At 41.1% G+C, this 18332-nt stretch overlaps 1 protein-coding gene across 2 annotated transcripts in view; it reads left to right on the top strand.

The window, feature by feature from the left end:
* Usp46 (ubiquitin specific peptidase 46) overlaps positions 1-18332 on the top strand; it is a 60555-nt gene that overhangs the window by 31954 nt on the left and 10269 nt on the right. For both annotated transcript variants that reach the window (XM_048363914.1, XM_048363913.1), the window contains exon 5: positions 11853-11929. In XM_048363914.1, the coding sequence (XP_048219871.1) occupies positions 11853-11929 (77 nt within the window). The remainder of the gene's footprint in view (positions 1-11852; positions 11930-18332) is intronic.

Genomic DNA, 18332 nt, shown 5'->3' with positions numbered 1-18332 from the left:
GGAAAGTTCATGAGATTCATCTCTAATTAGCCACCAAAGAAGTTGGAAGTGGAGCTGTGGCTCAAGTGGTAGAGCACCATCCTTGAGTGAAAAAGGTAAAGGACAGCACCTATGCCAGAAAAAAAGAAAAGCCTGTAGTTTTGAGGAAGTGAGGTGTGATTTGGAGGAGACCATGGCCCTGACTTACAGGGAGTCTCAGCTGTGTTCCAGTGAACTTGAAAGTTAGAGATTAAATCTTGTTTGTACCATAGCTTGCTGGGTAGATGAAGGAGTCATAGCATTGGTCAAAGGGTTTCCAAGACTCTGGCCTATGGCTTGCACTTCTTGGTAGCTGAATTTGAAGACAGTCGCTACAGCACAGTAATTTGTGTGTTACATATGCTTTAAAGGTGGAGTATCTTTTCCTTCTCTGTTTTCCCTGTCCTTGTCTGTAAAATGATTTTGGTGAGTATGAGTCTCTCTCAGGCTGCTGAAAGGAATAAATGAGTCAAGCGCTTTATACTTGTAAAACACTTGGGGCCATGCTTGGCACATAGCAAGTGTGCAATACAAACAGCTCAGTCTTCTATGGGTTAGAGACCTCAGAGTTTCTTGAATTATATGAAATTTGTGTATGTTTGGGCATCTTTCTATAGAGAGAGATAGTAACTTTTAACAGATGCTACTAAGGGCTTGTGTCTTAGTCTGATCAGGTTGCTATGAGAATGCTTTAATAAACAATAGAAACTTAGTTCTCAGTTATGGAGGCTAGAGGTCAGAGATCAGGGTGCTAGCATGGTTGGGTTCTGGACTCTTCCTGGTTTGTAGATGGCTGCCTTCTTGCTGTGTCCTCATAAGGTAGAAAAAGAAAACACTTTTCTCTTTCTCTCCTTCCTTCCTTCCTCCCTTCCTCCCTCCCTCTCTTCCTTCTTTCCTTTTGTTCATTAGTCCTGGGGCTTGAACTCAGGGCCTGAGCATTGTCCCAGACCTCTTCTGCTCAAGGCTAGTGCTCTACTACTTTGAGCCACTTCCAGTTTTCTGGTGGTTAATTGGAGCTAAGAGTCTCATGACTGTCCTGCCTGGGCTGGCTTTGAACTGTAATCCTTAGATCTCAGCCTCCTGAGTAGCTAGGATTACAGGCGTGAGCCACCAGCAACAGACAGAAAATGCTTTTCTAAGGGCGCTAATCCTGTCATGGAGGCCCACTCTCATGGCTCAAAGACCCTGTCACTAAGCATCATGACAGCAGGGATTAAGACTTAACATCAATGTTGAGAGGACATAAATATGTATGCCTTTGCAAGCTGTGCCCTGGAATTGGTTAAGAAACAGATTTACACTGGTGTGGTGGCTCATGCCTGTAATCCTAGATACTTAGGAGGCTGAGATCTGAGGATCATGACTCAAAGCCAGCCGGGGCAGGAAAGTCCGGGACACTCATCTCCAACTAACCACTAGAAAATTGGAAGTGGCTCTGTGGCTCAAAGTGGTAGAACACTAGCCTTGAGCTGAAGCGTTCAGGGACAGCACCCAGGCCCTGAGTTCAAACCCTATTACCAACTGACCAAAACAAAACAAAACAAAACAAACCTGAAACATTTATACAGCTATGTAAGATAGGAACCCTTTCATTTAAAAATTATCTTTCCCATGTCCTTTTCTACTGTCTTTGTTCAAATATACTGATTTGTGCATTGTGCATTCACTTAAGAAACATAGCTATGTAAAAAAGAGACTAAATATTACCAGTAATCTTCCTGCCCAGATACATTAAATTTGTAAATTGTCTAAAAAATTATGACCACATTTTCCCAGAGATAACTTCTTGAAACTTTAAAATATATTGTCACTGGACTAAGAGTGGTGGCACTCATTTGTCATCTCAGCTACTTGGGAAGTACAGATGGGAGGAGTATGGGCTGAGACCAGCCTGGGAAAAAACTCAACATGCTATGTCAAAAGGCAAGTGGGCACCATTCACGGTGGCTCACACCTGTCATCCTAGCTACTCAGGAGGTAGAGATTTGGAGGATGTAGGTTCAAGGCCATCTAGGCAAAAATTAAGACAACCCCCTTCCCCATTACCAATAGGCTTGGTTCACACCTGTCATCTTAGGCATGTAGAAGACATAAGTAAGGAATATTAAAGTCCAGTTCAGCACTGGCCCCAAACCCAAGACCCTCTCCAAGAAATACGTAAAGCAAGTTTGAGGTCCTGATGTTAAAATCCCAATACCACTGAGAGACAGGGAGGAAGGGTGGGCAAGCCAGAGATAGTTACATATGGTTGTGGTTCTAGTCAATCAGAAGGTGGAGATAGGACTATGGAGGTCCAAAGCAAGTTCAAGCAAAAGCAAGAGCCCCTGAACTCAGTAAAGTAAAACAAATGTTACCAAAGTATTTTCTGCACCAACTCATTTATCTAGAAATCTTCTCTCCCTCTTCTTCCTCTTCTCTCCTTCCTTTATCTCTTCTGCCCCACTTATGCTTTCTACTGCAGTAACAATTCAAATGAATGCAAAAGCAGAGAGTTCTATAACACCTTATATGTATCATTTAGGCTTAGTGACTGCTAAAACATTGGCTAGTTTTTATGTTATGTTTTTACCTTCTACCCTTCCCCATCAAGCTTTTTTTTTTTTTTTTTTTTTTTTAAAAGCAAATCCCATAGATAAAATTTTTTGTTCCTTTTTTTTGTCTTGGTTCTGGGGTTTGAATTCAGGGCCTTTTGCCTACTAAGCAAGTAGCCTACCATTTGAACCACTACTATTTGAACCTCATCTCCACTACTGGTGTGAGAGTGTGTGTGTGTGTGTGTGTGTGTGTGTGTGTGTGTGTGTGTGTGTGATTAATTGGAGATAAGAGTGTTAGAGACTTTTCTTCTGGGGGCTGGCCTTGAACCATAATCCTTATATCACAGTTCAGCTTCCTGAGTATCTAGGATTATGAGTGAGCCATTGGCTCCTCACTCAACTCTGTTTGTTATTGACTTGGACTTTTCCTTGCTCATAGTGTTTTTGGAATGAACATCCTTGAAAAAAACAAGTCCTCTTTTCTTTGGGAGAGTTTGCATATGTTTTACTCTTTCTATGCTTTAAAAAAGCCGGACTGATTACCTGTCGCATTTGGTGTCCCGGTTTCTTTTGTTCATGGTCCCTGATGGAGTTTATTTGTGTTGCTGCATGACACATTAGTTCGTTCATTATCCTTGCCCTGTAGTTTCGCATTGCATAACCAAACCACAGTTTATTAATCTACTTCACTGGTGACAGACATTTAGTTGTTTCTCTTTTTTGAGAAATCATGAACAATGCTGCTGTGAATTGTGTTTTTTTAACTGGTCCTGGGCCTTGAACTCAGGGCCTAGGCTCTGTCCCTGAGCTTTATTTGCTCAAGGCTAGCACCGTACCACAGCTCCACTTATGGCTGTGTGTGTGTGTGTGTGTGTGTGTGTGTGTGTGATTAATTGGAAATAAGCATGTCATGGACTTTTCTTGTTTGGACTGGCTTTGAACCACTTGTATACCCAGTATGTGAGCTGCCTCCTCTTCCTCCTCTCATTATTATTATTATTATTATTATTATTATTATTATTATTTTGTGTGTGTGTGTGAATGTGAGTACTGGGACTTGAACTCAGGGCTTTATACTCTCACTCGGCTTGCTTGTACAAGGCTGGTGCTCTACCACTTGAGCTATAGCTCTACTTCCTGCTTTTTGTTGGAGATGAGTCTCAAAGACTTTTCTCTCCTGGCTGGCTTTGAACTTAGACCTCAGCCTAGTAAGTAGCTCAGATTACAAGTATGAGCCTGGTATGTGAGCATTCTTGTTACTCCACATTCTCATCTGTCATCACCTTTGTTTATCTAGTGGCTAGGTAAGTGTTTTCCTCTTCCTTACCTTCCTTTTCTTCTTCCTCTTCTTTTTCTCCTCTTTCTTCTTTTTCCCCCATGCTGGGTATTTGACCCCAAGGCCTTGCACATGCTAGGCAAGCCACTCTACCACTGAGCTGCATCTCCAGCCAATATCGTATTCAGTGAATAGCCCCTGTCCCCTGTGCACACCTGTGCCATACTGCCTTGTAAAAGGAGGGGCACCAAAGAGACAGTGAGAGCCTCACCTTTCTGGAACTTCTACCACAAAGACAGATATTAACAACATGGTGGATAATGAGCCATGTAATTATGATGACAAAACCCTGTGAGGGAGAGATACGGAGTCCTCCATGAGCTTACCATAGAGAGACCAGAACAATGAGCATATCAGGTTACTGCGCTTGTAGCCAGGAAACCTGCACCACACTGCACAGCTGCTCTCATGCTTTCGTTATCTTTGAAATGAATACTGTTACTAAATCCCTCTTGGTGGTATTTGGTGTAGAATTTCAGGATGATTTTGATGATAGGCTCAGGGGCATTTATAATTCTTTCTTTGCCTATGAACAGATCAACTGATCCCCAGCAAAGTAAATACTGCATCAAGTAATTATGCCCACACAGAAAGTACTACCAAGTCTGTTATTTCTTGGATGAGTCTTACAGACTCAGACACAAAGCCTCTGTCCAAAGATTCCTTCAGCATTTTCCAGTCTTGTTATAGTGTTTGTTATCATGGGATTCTAACTGCTTATGTCTGGCTTGCAAAAATGGATGGCAGTGGGTGGTATGTCTTATTGGAAGATGGAACAATTTTTTAAAAGCCTGCATTTCTTGGAACCCTTGGAGTTATCTAATCCCCCCTCCCTTTTTTTAACCAATGCCTGCGACCCTTCTGTGATGTCCTAACTAGTTGGTTCCTAGGATCTGATGGACCCTGTCCAGAGGCAGGAAATTCAACCTCTCAAGGATACATTCCATTTTTAGATGGCTCTAGTTGTTAGAAAGCGGTCTACTTTCTAAGAAAATGCGTTGCCTGCAGGCTTTTCCTATAGTAAAATGGCTAGGACTTAGCCTTAAAGAGGACCTAATATGAGAGTCTCCTGGCTTGGTCTTTGAGGCAGGGCTCTGCCTAGGGCAGGCAGCTTCAGTCAGAATTGTTAAAACCCACATTTATGGGATTCAAGTGCCCTAGATCTGAGCAGCAAATTGGCCCCTGGAGGGTACCTTGTCTTTGTCTCGGCCTCACTCAGTTCCTGCAGTTGTAGAAAACCTTTGTGCCAGTCTTCATGTTTTCAGAAAACAGTGATTCTTTTTCCCTGGTCTCACCCTTTGTAAATGTTGCTTATGATTTGCAGTGCAAATGTCAACTGTGGGATTTATGGAGACAAACAATTTCATTCTGCAGTAGATTTGGAGAGACTGTTTGAAGGGGTAATTCAGGGCGAATGTTCCAGATGACCTTGATAAAGGTACTTCAGTGTTGGGGCTTGGGTTTTTTTTTTAAATTATTTTTAATTCTAGTTCAGTGCATCTTTTGCTGTTCCTTTGTTCTCTTCCTAAGATTTATGAGGCTATTTGGAGCTTAATTTGGTTGTTGTTTACCTTAATGCCCTCCCCCTTTTATTTCAGCTGAGTTGTTGCTCTGTGAATCTGTTTTCAGTGCTTCTCACCTGCTTTCAAGAAGTGCTTGATTACCAATTTTATAGCCCTATACCGCCTGGATTGCAGAGGTGTGCCCATTTACTCAGGAGATTGGAGACCCAATGGGCAGGGGTCCCTACTTTTCCCATCCAGGTATCGCCTCCAGCCAGCAAGTGGTCATTATGGCTGAGTTGTACAGAAATGTCACCTCCTGATCTTTCCCACTAACCCAGGAAGGAGTCAGGCAATTTAGAAGCATGTTTGAATATAACTGTAATTATTCAAGAACCTAGCAACACTTATGATTTGTATGAAAGGCTTATACATCCTATGGGCTGATTCATAAATAATTTTTTTAAAGTAAAGAGCAAGTAGGGTGTCTTCTACCATTTTTTAAACAGTAGTTTTACTTTTTTGGTGGGGATCTCCATGCTTAGAATTAGGGTGCAGCAAGAAAGAAGAAGCAGCTGTTCTTGCCGAGAATACTGGAATGAATCTCTTGTGATATATGTTTCCTTGGAGACAAGCTGTACTTCGCCTTAGACCAGATCCTTATGTGTGGGAATAATATGCTTTTCTTTCATGGCAGCTTTCTTGGAAAAGAGAAACAAAACAACAACAACAAAACCCCAAACAACCCTCTCCTCCAAGGTGGCAGGGAATCTTGCAAAGATTATTGCTTAGTGGCTCATGGCTTCTAGCTGTGCTGTCGTTCTGGGCAGGGAGAGAGAAAAAGTCCAGATGGAAAGGTTGTGTCATGTTTCAACATTCCCTGTAGGGGTTGACTTACAGGCAGTCCTTTCTCACTGTAATTCTGGAAGCAGGTTGCATTTGGAATTGAGAAAGGTACACTTGTTTTCTTCATTTGGTTAATGAGATCTGTACCTTCCTTCCCTCTCTCTGAAGCCATTAAATGTAGGAAAAGACTTTGTTGAATGGGAATGTTTTCTTAACCAGATCCAGGCTAACTTCTATATGATTCCAGTTGACCATAAACTTTTCATTTTTCTTCCAAAGAACCTTTACTAATTAATTATAATCCTTGTAGATTATTTTTAAAAAGGAATATATTAAAAAAGAAATTTATATTTCTGGCTCTCAGATGCTAGTGATAACTTTTAGACTAAATTGGTTTGCCCAAGTTTTGTTCTGTCAAATAATTCATTTAGCAAATATTTATAAGATACTTACTAACTGTTGAAACTGGATACCAAGACTATAGCAGTTAAAATAGGAAAGAATGTCCTTACTGTTTTGTTTTCTAATATGCATCTACAAAGCTGTAAATTTGCCTTTAACTATAGCTTTAGCAGTGTCTCAACAAACTTTGATATTGGTTTTTTACCATTAGCTTAAAATATTACAAAATTTCTCTTGAGATTTTTAAGTTGGCTCATGTATAAGATGTAGGTTGTTTAACTTGTAAAACTTTAAACTTTCTTAGATATTCTGATGCTAATTTAATTCTGTGGCAGTTTCAAAATGTGTTCTACATGGTTTCAGTCACGATAAATTAATTGCTTTTTTAATTGAAAAAATTTTGGTGCCAGTCCTGGGGCTTGAACTCAGGGACTGGGCACTATCTCAGAGCTTTTTTTGGGGGGGTTCAAAATTAGCACTCTACCACTTGAGCCAGAGCTTCACTTCTGGCTTTTTGGTGGTTAGTTGGAGATGAGAGTCTTAGGGACTTTACTGCCTGGGCTGGCTTGGAACCACAGTCCTCAGATTTCAGCCTCCTGAGTAGCTGGGATTACAAGCGTAAGCCATTGGTGCTGGCTGACATATGTTTTTTTGTCCTAGTGGTATATTATTGTTGTAATTATTTTCAACATGCCATGTGAAACAGTATCCCTTTTTTTCCCTCTCATATTCCCTTCCTGTGGTTTTACCCCTGCTATCACTGTATCTGTTATTAGTACCCTGGATACTGTATATATGTGTATTGGAACTAGGGAAGGGAAAGGGAATACCAAAATTGAGAGACAAAGGATAAAAAGACAAACAGTTGCAAAAGCAATGCTTACAAAACCATTTGGTGTAAATCAACTGTACAACTCATGAGGGGAGAGGGAAATGGGGAGCGGAGAGGTGGGGGAAAAATGAGGGAAAAGGTAACAAGTTGGATAAGAAATGTACTCACTGCCTTACATATGAAACTGTAACCCCTCTGTACTTCACTTTGACAATAAAGAAGGAAAAAACAAGAACTGTTCTGGTAAATGTGCTATCTATACATAAGCAACTTCTCAAGATCAGAAGTATTACCAGGTCTGTTCAGGTGCTTCTTTGCTGTGGGGACTGCCCTGGACACTATGGGGTGTTTCCCAGCACCTCTGTTTTCCACCCACCAGATGCCAACAGGGTCTCTTAAGGTGTGATCATGAAAAATGGCTCCACTCATTGCTAAATGTCCCTGGAAGCAAATGTTCCCCTGTTGAAAACCTCTGAATTGAACAAAACGTCTATTTTGTAGCTGTTGGGTGTAATATTCCTTAATTGTTGGTTAGGTATAGTAGTTGATAAGGTTTTTCAGATCATTGATGTCTGTGACATTTTTCTCCTCCAACTTTAAAAAAAAAATCAAATGCTAAGAAAAGCTGTTTAAAAAAACACCAAAAAAACCTTAACTATGTGGGATTGTATAATTTCTCCTAATTCTATCACTTCTTGACTCTGTTGAGGTACAGTTTATATGCATATAATTCACCTATGGGTGATATTTTAGTAATTTGCTATATTGTGCAACTGTCACCATAATCCAGTATTAGAAATCACAATTACATCATTAAGATCCCTTGTGTCTGGAAGTTAATCCCTGTTCTCAACACTAGACTACCCCCTGGTCTACTTCCTGTCCTTAGAGATTTACCTTTCCTGTTTTATTGATTGATTGATTGACTGATTGGTGTGTGGGGCTTAAACTGTGGGCCTGGGCGCTGTCCCTGAGCTCTTCATCTCAAGGCTAGCACTCTACCACTTGAGCCACAGTGCCACTTCCAGTTTTCTGGTGGTTAATTGGAGATAAGAGTCTCATGGACTTTCCTGCCCAGCTTGGCTTTGAACCATGATCCTCAGATCTCAACCTCAAGAGTAGCTAGGATTGTAGGCGTGAGCCACAGGTGTCTAGCCCTTTTCTGTTTTTTATAGGTTTAGAATCCTATAATATGTGGCTTTTTGTGTCTGACTTCTTCCTTTATGTGTTGTTTTGAGGCATATAGCATAGATCAGTAGTCCAATCCTTTTAATGATTGATTTCTATTCATTCCAGCTTTCTGTGTTTTTGAGGCTTTGTTCTAAAGGGCTTCATATTTGATAATATTGTTTCTCTAATATATTGACTTATTAGGAAATATCCATTTTATTTTTCTCATTATAACTTTGTCTTAAAATGTATTTTGAGCCAGGTAGGGGTGGGAAAGTGTGAGATTCTTATCTCCAATTAACCACCAAAAAGCTGGAAATGGAGCTGTGGCTCAAGTGGTAGAGCTTTGAGCGAAACAGCTCAGGGACAGTGCCTATGCCCTGAGTTCAAGCCCCAGAACCAGCAAACACAATAAATCTATTTTTTTATAGTACTTTTAGACCTCTATGTACTTAAGCTAATTCTTTTCATAGTATGTATTTAAAGTTTAGCTAAACAGACAGAATATAGTTAGTTTTGCTTTTAGAAACAATCCATTCTATGTATCAAGAAGATATGGTATATATACACAATGGAGCTCCATGTTTCCATCAGAAAGAATGACATTGCCCCATTTGTAAGGAAATGGAAAGACCTGGAAAAAATTATAGTAAGTGAAGTAACCCAAACACAAAGAAAAGTAGGTTGCATGGTTTCCCTCATTTGTAATAACTAGAATATGTCTATGATGTTCTTAACAGGGGATCTCAATAACCCAATTGTTAAGCACATAGGACCTTATATAATTAAGCATATCAACATGAACTCCAAGAAATGGAAACAAGAGGTCCTTGTTATGTCCTGTATGTCGTTAGTTCTTTTTTTTCTTTTCTCTGATTTTCTGTACCTTGTGTCTTGTATATAAGTTTATTCCATCTGTGGAATGGAAAGGGACTCACAGAATAACTGGACAAAGGATGAACTAATGCACCATTGATACTCACTTGACACTACGTTGGAAAAGAGCTCTACAACTTGGGGGGTGTCTGGGAAGGGGTAAGCAGAAGATAATGAGAAATGGGGCAACAGTGTTCATCACCATTTCAATAAAGATTAGCAAAAAATAGAAACAATCCATTCTAGGCTAGTCCAGCTAGCCTGCTGTTTTCAGGGAAAAGATGGAGGAACTAAGAAGAGCTGTCCTAACTACAGGGCACGGCAGTTAAGCACAGCCTTGAGCAAAACTCCCAGCCTATGTCTGACACAAAATGAGCCAGCTGACCCACAACCACACAAGTTCAGTCAAGTTCAGTTAAGGCCAGCTTAGATCAATTGACCCTCAGCCAACCCACAGTTTCACGGGCTATGAAAAATGGTAGTTTCACTTAAGCCTCAGAATTTTGGGGTTGGTTTATAGCAAAGCAACAGGGAGCTGTTATGACCACTTCACATTTGATGTATTTTTTATTTTATTTACTATCTGTCCCTCTCTTACTAAAATGGAAATTCAAAGGTTGGCTTTAGAACTTTCAGAAGTTCAATTCATAACTGAGATCCTAGCATACTACTCTGCTTCCAAAATAACTCTAAATTAAAAGCAGATACCCCCAAAATGCTGGCAAATGAACACAAACAAGCAAATGGGGATGGATATGTTTGGGGAAAGAGTTGTGCAAAATGACAGAATGAGCTCATGGTTTGATGCCCTTTACCTTAGGGGGGTTTGTGGGGAGGGGCAAAGACTTTCTGATGGGAGCCAGAAGACTAAACGTGAGAAACCATGGTGACGACAGGAGTGTAAGAGAACAATTTTACAATCAGAGAGCCTCTGCTTGTACTATGTCTCCTCAAATTCCCACTCGCCAAGGCAGGGAAAAATCTTTATCACTATAAAGGCAAAGAAACCAAAGTAGGCAGATTTATGGCCATGAATACATCTACCATAGCTGGAATAAGAACCACAAGAAATAATAAATAGAAAACTAAAGCCGGATGGTAGCGAGCTATAAAGGAAGGGTCTTGTGTGTATACAGATATGCATGCCTTTTAATATAACTGGAACCAACTTATATATAATTGTATAACACACATTCTCATTTACTAGTATATGATCCATGTGATAAACAATTTTCAACTTTTTGATAATTTTAGGCCATTTAAAATTCACCCCTATTTATTGAGAAAGCACTATCATATGTATATAATTTCATCTGTAGAACAGCCTTTTGGGATAAATGCTCTTTCTGTTTCTACAGATGAGGAAACTGAGGTATATGGAGGATAAGTACCTGGCCCTAAATCATGCTTTTTACAAGGTGCAAGGACAGAGTCTAGGCCCAGTCAGTCTGTCTCAGTCTTCATTTTTGTGTCTATCTACAAAAACAACAACAACAACAAAGGATGTACTTACTACTCTGACTATTCCCAGAACTTCTGGTCCTAGCATAGTAGCCACACTTTTAAGGGTGTAGTTTCATTTTGCTGTAGTTTTCTTTTTCCAGTTTGTGGCTGGGCCATCCAGACAGCAAAAACCAAGGGTTGTTGGTAAGCACAAGGTCAGCGGGGGTGATAAGTGAGCTAAGCAGGAGTCTGGTCTGACCTGTGCAGGGCTGAGGAATGGCTCAGGCCCAGGATCTGGCTTGGGCAGAGTCCACAGTATGGTGAGCTGGCTGTGTGGGCCACGGCTCCAGGCCAGCTCAGAGCTGATTGTTTATCACAGATGGCAGAGGATTCTGCAAATGATGGTCACTTCCTTGCCAAAGGACAGCTTGATGGGTGGTTAGAGTGACTCTCTGGTTTCCTGGCCACAGACATAGTTTGCACACACAGTGACACACGGGAAGGAGAGAGTGAATTCAAAGGACTGGACATAGTGCAGGGATGATCACCTGGGTAGTAGTTTTCTGACTCTCTTCCCTTTTCCATTTCCATTATTCTACCTTCTGGGTCACATGGGTGTTTACTACTTCCTGTATTGAAGCAAGGGGGGAAATGACTACAAAGGAAGAGAAATTGAGTTTGAATCATAATTGTGATTCAAAATGAGGTTGAATTGAGACTTTAGGATGTCCAGGGTATGTCCTAGGCAGTGGGTTCCGTGAGGTTGCATAGGCACACATGACCCTTCCTGCAGTTACAGTGTTGGAGTACTTGTAAGTGTTGAAGGTTTTAGCCACATGATGCCTGCGTTTGTATTATGTGCCTAATGCACCTCTCCTTTTTCCCCCCTTCAGGTGAGTAGCAAAGATGAAGATTTTCTTGACCTTTCTGTTGATGTGGAACAAAATACTTCCATTACCCACTGTCTGAGGTAATCTCATGAATTCTCACTGTGGTTTAAGCTTTTGAGTTAGTAAATAAATGGGATAAATAAAATCCTGTACTTCCTCCAGGACCTAATCTTCCTTACTGTTAAACCAATATAATCCTATTATTTTCTATTTTCACTTTCCCATGAGAAAAGCAAAGTAAGTCTATGTGGTCTGGAGAAGAGGCTTACTGAGCTGGGGGGTGCATCAGGTGGAAGTCAGTCACTAAACTGAAAAGTAAAATGTTAATCTTTAATACAGATGTATGCTTTGAGCTCTCATCATTCAGCCTTTCCTGTACACACACATTCATATCATTAAGTTAACAAATGCTACAGGTGCTAACCATTACTCCATCTTTTGAGTATTCTGTGGAGATGATTCATGACAGGAATTTCCTCCTCATTCATACTGAGAAAAGGTAAGGAGTCTAGAATACAACAGTATATGCCCAGATTCATCATAGGTATTGAGTATTGAATTGTGTGTTGAACATGTCCTCAGAGTTGCTGTAGAAACAAGATTCCCACTCTCCACTCTCTTTCAACAAGAGAAAACAACTGCTTCTAATTTGCTAGAGATAGAGGGGCAAATGTCAGAGAAAGCCCCTGTTTTCCCTCCTGATGGGAATGCACACATGCTGAGTGTGTTGAAAGAAAAAACTAGTCTCGAGAAAGGCTGATGGTGAAGGTGCTGGTGTACACTGAGGGCTCAGGGTGGGCCTCCCGATGGACAGGTGTCACACAGTTCAGAGACGTTTTGTACTCTCCTAACCAGATACTGTTGATTTGGATCAATAAGGCTCAGGTGACAAGGCAGTTGTTTCAGGAGCTCATGTTACCTGGCACCAGTAACAGCTCAGGGGGAGATTCTTGGTCCATACCATAGGGTATGTTGTATGACCTGGGGGTTGTTTCTCATTCCCAGGGACTTGACTACCCCAACCCTTCCTTCACCCTCAACACACTTGCCATCTCTTTGTTTTCAGTGTGTATTTGGTAGGCCAGGATGGCCTCTTTATCTATTGCCTGATTCTATTAATGGCATGGATTCCCAACATGTCCATGAAAAGAAGCAAATTATATATATATATATATATATATATATATATATATATATATATATAGAGAGAGAGAGAGAGAGAGAGAGAGAGAGAGAGAGAGAGAGTGTTCCCACATCTGTTGGTCTTGGAGCTTGAACTCAGAGCTTAAGCATTGTCTCTAAGCTTTTTTTGTGTTCTACCACTTTGAGCACAGTTCCACTTCTGGTTTTCTGGTGGTTAATTGGAAATAAGAGTTTCACCAGGACTTTTCTTCCCAGGCTGGCTTTGAATCATGATCCTCAGATCTCATAAGCCACCAGGGCCCAGCTGCTGTTGCTTCTTCTTCTTCTTGTTCTTCTTCTTCTTGTTCTTCTTCTTCTTGTTCTTCTTGTTCTTCTTGTTCTTCTTCTTCTTCTTCTTCTTCTTCTTCTTCTTCTTCTTCTTCTTCTTCTTCTTCTTCTTCTTCTTCTTGTTCTTCTTCTTCTTGTTCTTCTTCTTGTTCTTCTTCTTCTTCTTCTTCTTCTTCTTCTTCTTCTTCTTCTTCTTCTTCTTCTTCTTCTTCTTCTTCTTCTTCTTCTTCTTCTTCTTCTTCTTCTTCTTCTTCTTCTTGTTCTTGTTCTTCTTGTTCTTGTTCTTCTTCTTCTTCTTCTTGTTCTTCTTCTTCTTCTTCTTCTTGTTCTTCTTCTTCTTCTTCTTCTTCTTCTTCTTCTTCTTCTTCTTCTTCTTCTTCTTCTTGTTCTTCTTGTTCTTGTTCTTGTTCTTCTTCTTCTTGTTCTTCTTCTTGTTCTTCTTCTTGTTCTTCTCCTTCTTGTTCTTCTTGTTCTTCTTCTTGTTCTTCTTCTTGTTCTTCTTCTTGTTCTTCTTCTTCTTGTTCTTCTTCCTCCTCCTCCTCCTCCTCCTCCTCCTCCTCCTCCTCCTCCTCCTCCTCCTCTTCCTTCTTCTCCTTCTCTCCTCCTCCTCCTCCTCCTCCTCCTCCTCCTCCTCCTCCTCCTCCTCCTCCTCCTCCTCCTCCTTCTTTCTTCTTCTTTCTTCTTCTTTCTTCTTCTTTCTTCTTCTTTCTTCTTTGTTTTCTGCCCAGGCTGGCCTTAAAGTGTAATCTTCCTACTTTCAGTTTCCCAAGCCCTAGGCTTATAGGCGTGAGCCACTGACACTTTACTCTCATTATGTGATACTTCTGCTTTTCATCTATTTTAATGATTTGTTTTAAAAATCAAGCTAAAATCATGAGATTTGAATATAAGGTCTTACCACTTCTTACCTGAATGTCTTTAAGTGATGGATTACAGTGCATTTTCATTGAACGTTTGTCTTAGAGAAATGGTATTGTGGTTAAGTCTAGGGAGCAGGTGGTGGGAAGCTATAAATTTGTGCTGTAGCTAAAGTACAATTCTAATATTTTAGAGCTCTGTTCTGTGTTTTAGGTGGCATAAACCATCTGGGTGACAGCAGAACACTGAGAGAGAAAGATTTTTATTCCTTTTGAAAAGGTCAGGGATACCCTTTGGCCATTTGTCTTCCTTTCCTGTCCTTGCTTGGCCTTTCTTTTAGTATTTTTATCTTCCTTTTGAGTGCCTTGCCCTTCCCTGCATCTCCTTTCCAGAACGTTCACTCTTTCCTCTAAGAACTCCATGTTTGAAAACTTCCTTGCTTTCCTCTGCCTTCCTCTCACATAAAAACCCTACTCTTCACGCCAGGGAGGTTAGCCAGGTGTCAGAGGGAAGCAGCATTTTAATTTTTCCCAAAGCTCTTTCCATTTGAAGTTAATCTTGGAAAGAAATTCATTTCTACTCTTTTGAGAAAGTTCTGTTCTTTAGTAAATTCACGTATGTACATCCAGTCCTATGTACATCCAGTTGCTTACCTATTCTATTTCTGTGGTTGGTGATTTAGTGGGATTTGGTTAATGTGTGTGTGTGTGTGTGTGTGTGTGTGTGTGTGTGTGTGTGTGTGTGTGTGTTGGGGCTTGAACTCAGAGCCTGGAAACTGTCCATGAGCTTTTTCACTCAAGGCTGGTGTGTTACCACTTGAGTCACAGCTCCACTTCTGGCTTTTTTTGATTTTTCTCCACTTACATGAATTTTCATATATGTTTCTAAAAGGTTTTATGATTTCTTTTATAAAGGCATACATTTCTTGTTTTTGTTTTTTTGCCAGTCCTGGGGCTTGATTGAACTCAGGGCCTGAGCACTGTCCCTGTCTTCTTTTTGCTCAAGGCTAGCACTCTACCACTTGAGCCGCAGCTCCACTTCTGGCCTTTTCTATGTATGTGGTACTGAGGAATTGAACCCAGGGTTTCATGTAAGGCATACATTTCTTTTTAGATTTGTTCCCCAAGTATATTTTAAAATAATGTTTGTTTGCTACTATGACCCCCCCACCCAGCCCCTGCCACTTTTTTTTTTTGTATGCTAATTCTGGCTAATGAACTCAGGGCCTGGGCACTGTCTCAGCTCCTGTTCTGTCTCTTGTGGTACTGAAGATGAGTATCACAGACTTTCCTGTGCAAACTGGCTTGGAGCTGAAATTTTCAGATCTCAGCCTCCTGAGTAGCAAAAGTATCAGGTGTGAGACACCAATACTTGGCTACTATGACCCTTTTAAGTAGAAATCCAGAGAGCTTTGGTAAACACCTTTATCAACCCCTAACCCCATCTTTGTACTTTGATCATTTATCCCAAGTGCCAGAAAGACTTCTAGTCATCTCTCTTTTTGGCTTTCTCCTTGAAAAGGTGATGTTTGCTGTCTTCTTCCTTCCTCCTCCTCTCCTCCCTCCTTTTTTTTTTTTTTTTTTTTTTTTGGTAGGATCTAGCTTTATAGCCCAGGCTGATTTCCATTTCTAGATCCTTCTACCTCAACCGTCTGACGTCTGGGATTACAGCATAAATGCCACTCAACCTCGCATTTCTGTGGCTCACTTTTGTTCCAACATCTAGCAGCTTGAAGTCACAGCGCTGCTGTATTCTCAGTTTGCTGCCAGTGCCAGCCCCTTCCCTTGATTTCCCGTTTCCACTCCAGTGTGGTGACTGCATCACCACCCACATGACGGGTTTTCTCATAGTAATGGGCTTCTAGCCAACTGGAGCTGGGCAGAATGGTGGTTCTTTGTAAACAGAATCTTTAAATAAATAAGTACTGGTTGAGTAACGCTGTTTTGCAATGCTTGGTCCAGAAATGTTTTAGATCTGGAGATTAAATTTGTTCAACCTGTACAAACTTCTGCTATAATTCTGCCTGTCTGGGTCTATACCGAACCTTTTTTTTTTGTGGGGGGGGGGGGGGGAATGAGTGTTTAACCCTTTGTTCTTTCTTTGGTTATTCTGGTTCTGTTGCTGAATAGGGACCTTGGAGTGTGGAGACATTTGACAGATACAAATCTCCACAGGTGTCCACCAGTTTCCCATCCACTTGAGACAGTTCTGCGCAACCACAAGATTTCACTGAAGTTATGCAATTGACTTATCAATTTGACTAAATCCAAGTTTGTTTATGAATCAAGACCTAGAAAGTGAAAGGTTGGGCTGAATGGCATTCTAAATGGTTTCCTTGCCTTCAAACCACCTCCAATCCTTCTTTGAGGTGCTATCCAAAGTAGTATTTCTCAAAAGCATTCTCTGAACATCTATTTCCTTGCTAGGCCATGGGGCTACTGAGCCACAGCATCCATTCTGTGTCCTAGAAGTGTACCTGAGACCGAGTCACGCACTTGTGGCGCACCCTCCTTTACCTCTGTGCCTGGTTCTCGTCCCCTGCAGCATATGTACCTGCCAAGCACCTGACCTGGGCATTGCCCTTTAGAAAAATGCCCATTCAAGTTTGTTTCTCTCTTCTCTGTGTTTTCCCTCAGACTTTATATTTGTTTGTTCATTCATGGTGTGAGCAAATATTATCGACTGCCATTATCTGGGGATCTAGCAATAAAAGAGACAGAGACAGGTGATCAGATGAGTTGAGGATGGTTTCAGATGAAGACATGCACAGGGAAGAAAACCAGATAGCAATGTGATATGGGGGCTGGGTGGGGAGAAGCCCTTTGCAAAAGGGGATGGTCCCACTGAGCTCTAAACAGCTCTGGAGGCCTCTGGGAACTGACCTCAGTATTGTGACAATAGCACTGCTGAGTGCTCTGGGAAGGAAGGAGAACATCCAAGGGCTTTGTGACAGTAGCAGAGAGAGAGAACAAGATTGGGAGGAGGAGGAGGAAGAGAAAGAGGAGGAGAGTTGTGAAGATCAGTGGATGATCATGGCCTAGAGACTTGGAAGTTGAGCTTTTATAGTCCTGAGTAAAACAGGAAGCTGGAGGGAGAAATCCTATACAGTGCTTTGTCTAAGCTTCACTGTGGTTGGTGGATCTTTTGCACCTACCTCTGGTTGATGTAGAGCCATTTGAGGACTTGTGGGAATCCCCAAGACTGAACCTGGAAACTGTCAGTTAATGTCCAGAGGGTCAGTGAATGAGCAATCCGTGTTTGCCTTTGACATGCTCTATGTAAGTGGTACATTCATTATCAATATTTCAATACCATTTTCTATCTAATAAAGTCTGACTATGCTGCGGTTAGGACATGGGGAATAAGAAAATGTCACAGGCATCTTCAGAACTGCAGGGTATTATTATGTCCTTTTTCTGCCCTTTGAAGAAGACCACAGAATTGTTCAGCAGAATCTTGATGACCAGAAAGGAATGAAAGACCTCCATATTAAAAAAAAAAAGAAAAGAAAACCACAAGTCTCAGTAAAACGTTATAAGATGTACTTTGTACAAGCACAATGACCTTTTTTAAAAGAAGACAGGCCAAAGTTCTCATCCTCGAGGGAGGTGGGAGCAGGGGTGGGTGGGAGGCAGATACCTCCTAATAACTTAGGGTTTTCTTAGTTCAACACAGGGCAGCTGTGTGTGCTTCAGATTTCACTGTCTTTGCTTTTGTGGTCTTTTAAAGCATGAGCCTTCTGAGATATACCATTTTTCATGAACCACACAGTGTTATTCCCTTGTATTTTATATGAATGCTGGGTTTGTTGTTGTGCCAGTACTGGGGCTTGAACTTGGGATCTGGGTGCTGTCCCAGAGCTCTTTTGCTCAAGCTCTTTTGCTTACTCTACTACTTGAGCCACAGCTCTACTTCTGGATTTTTGGTGGCTCATTGGAGATAAAGAGTTTCAGACTTTCCTGCCCAGGCTGGCTTTAACCCATCCTCAGATCTTAGCCTCCTGAGTCGCTAGGATTATAGGTGTGGGCCACTGGCACCTGGACTCATGAGGGCCTTTTGACACCTGATGTACAAGTCAGCTTTTACTCTAGGGAACAGTTTTCTCTATTATAATACTTTTTATTTTCAACTTATAGCTTTTTTTTTTCTTCCTGA

This window comes from Perognathus longimembris, chromosome 16 (assembly GCF_023159225.1).
Source record: "Perognathus longimembris pacificus isolate PPM17 chromosome 16, ASM2315922v1, whole genome shotgun sequence".
Lineage (NCBI taxonomy): Eukaryota > Metazoa > Chordata > Mammalia > Rodentia > Heteromyidae > Perognathus > Perognathus longimembris.
This window is presented reverse-complemented; position numbering and strand designations above follow the sequence as displayed.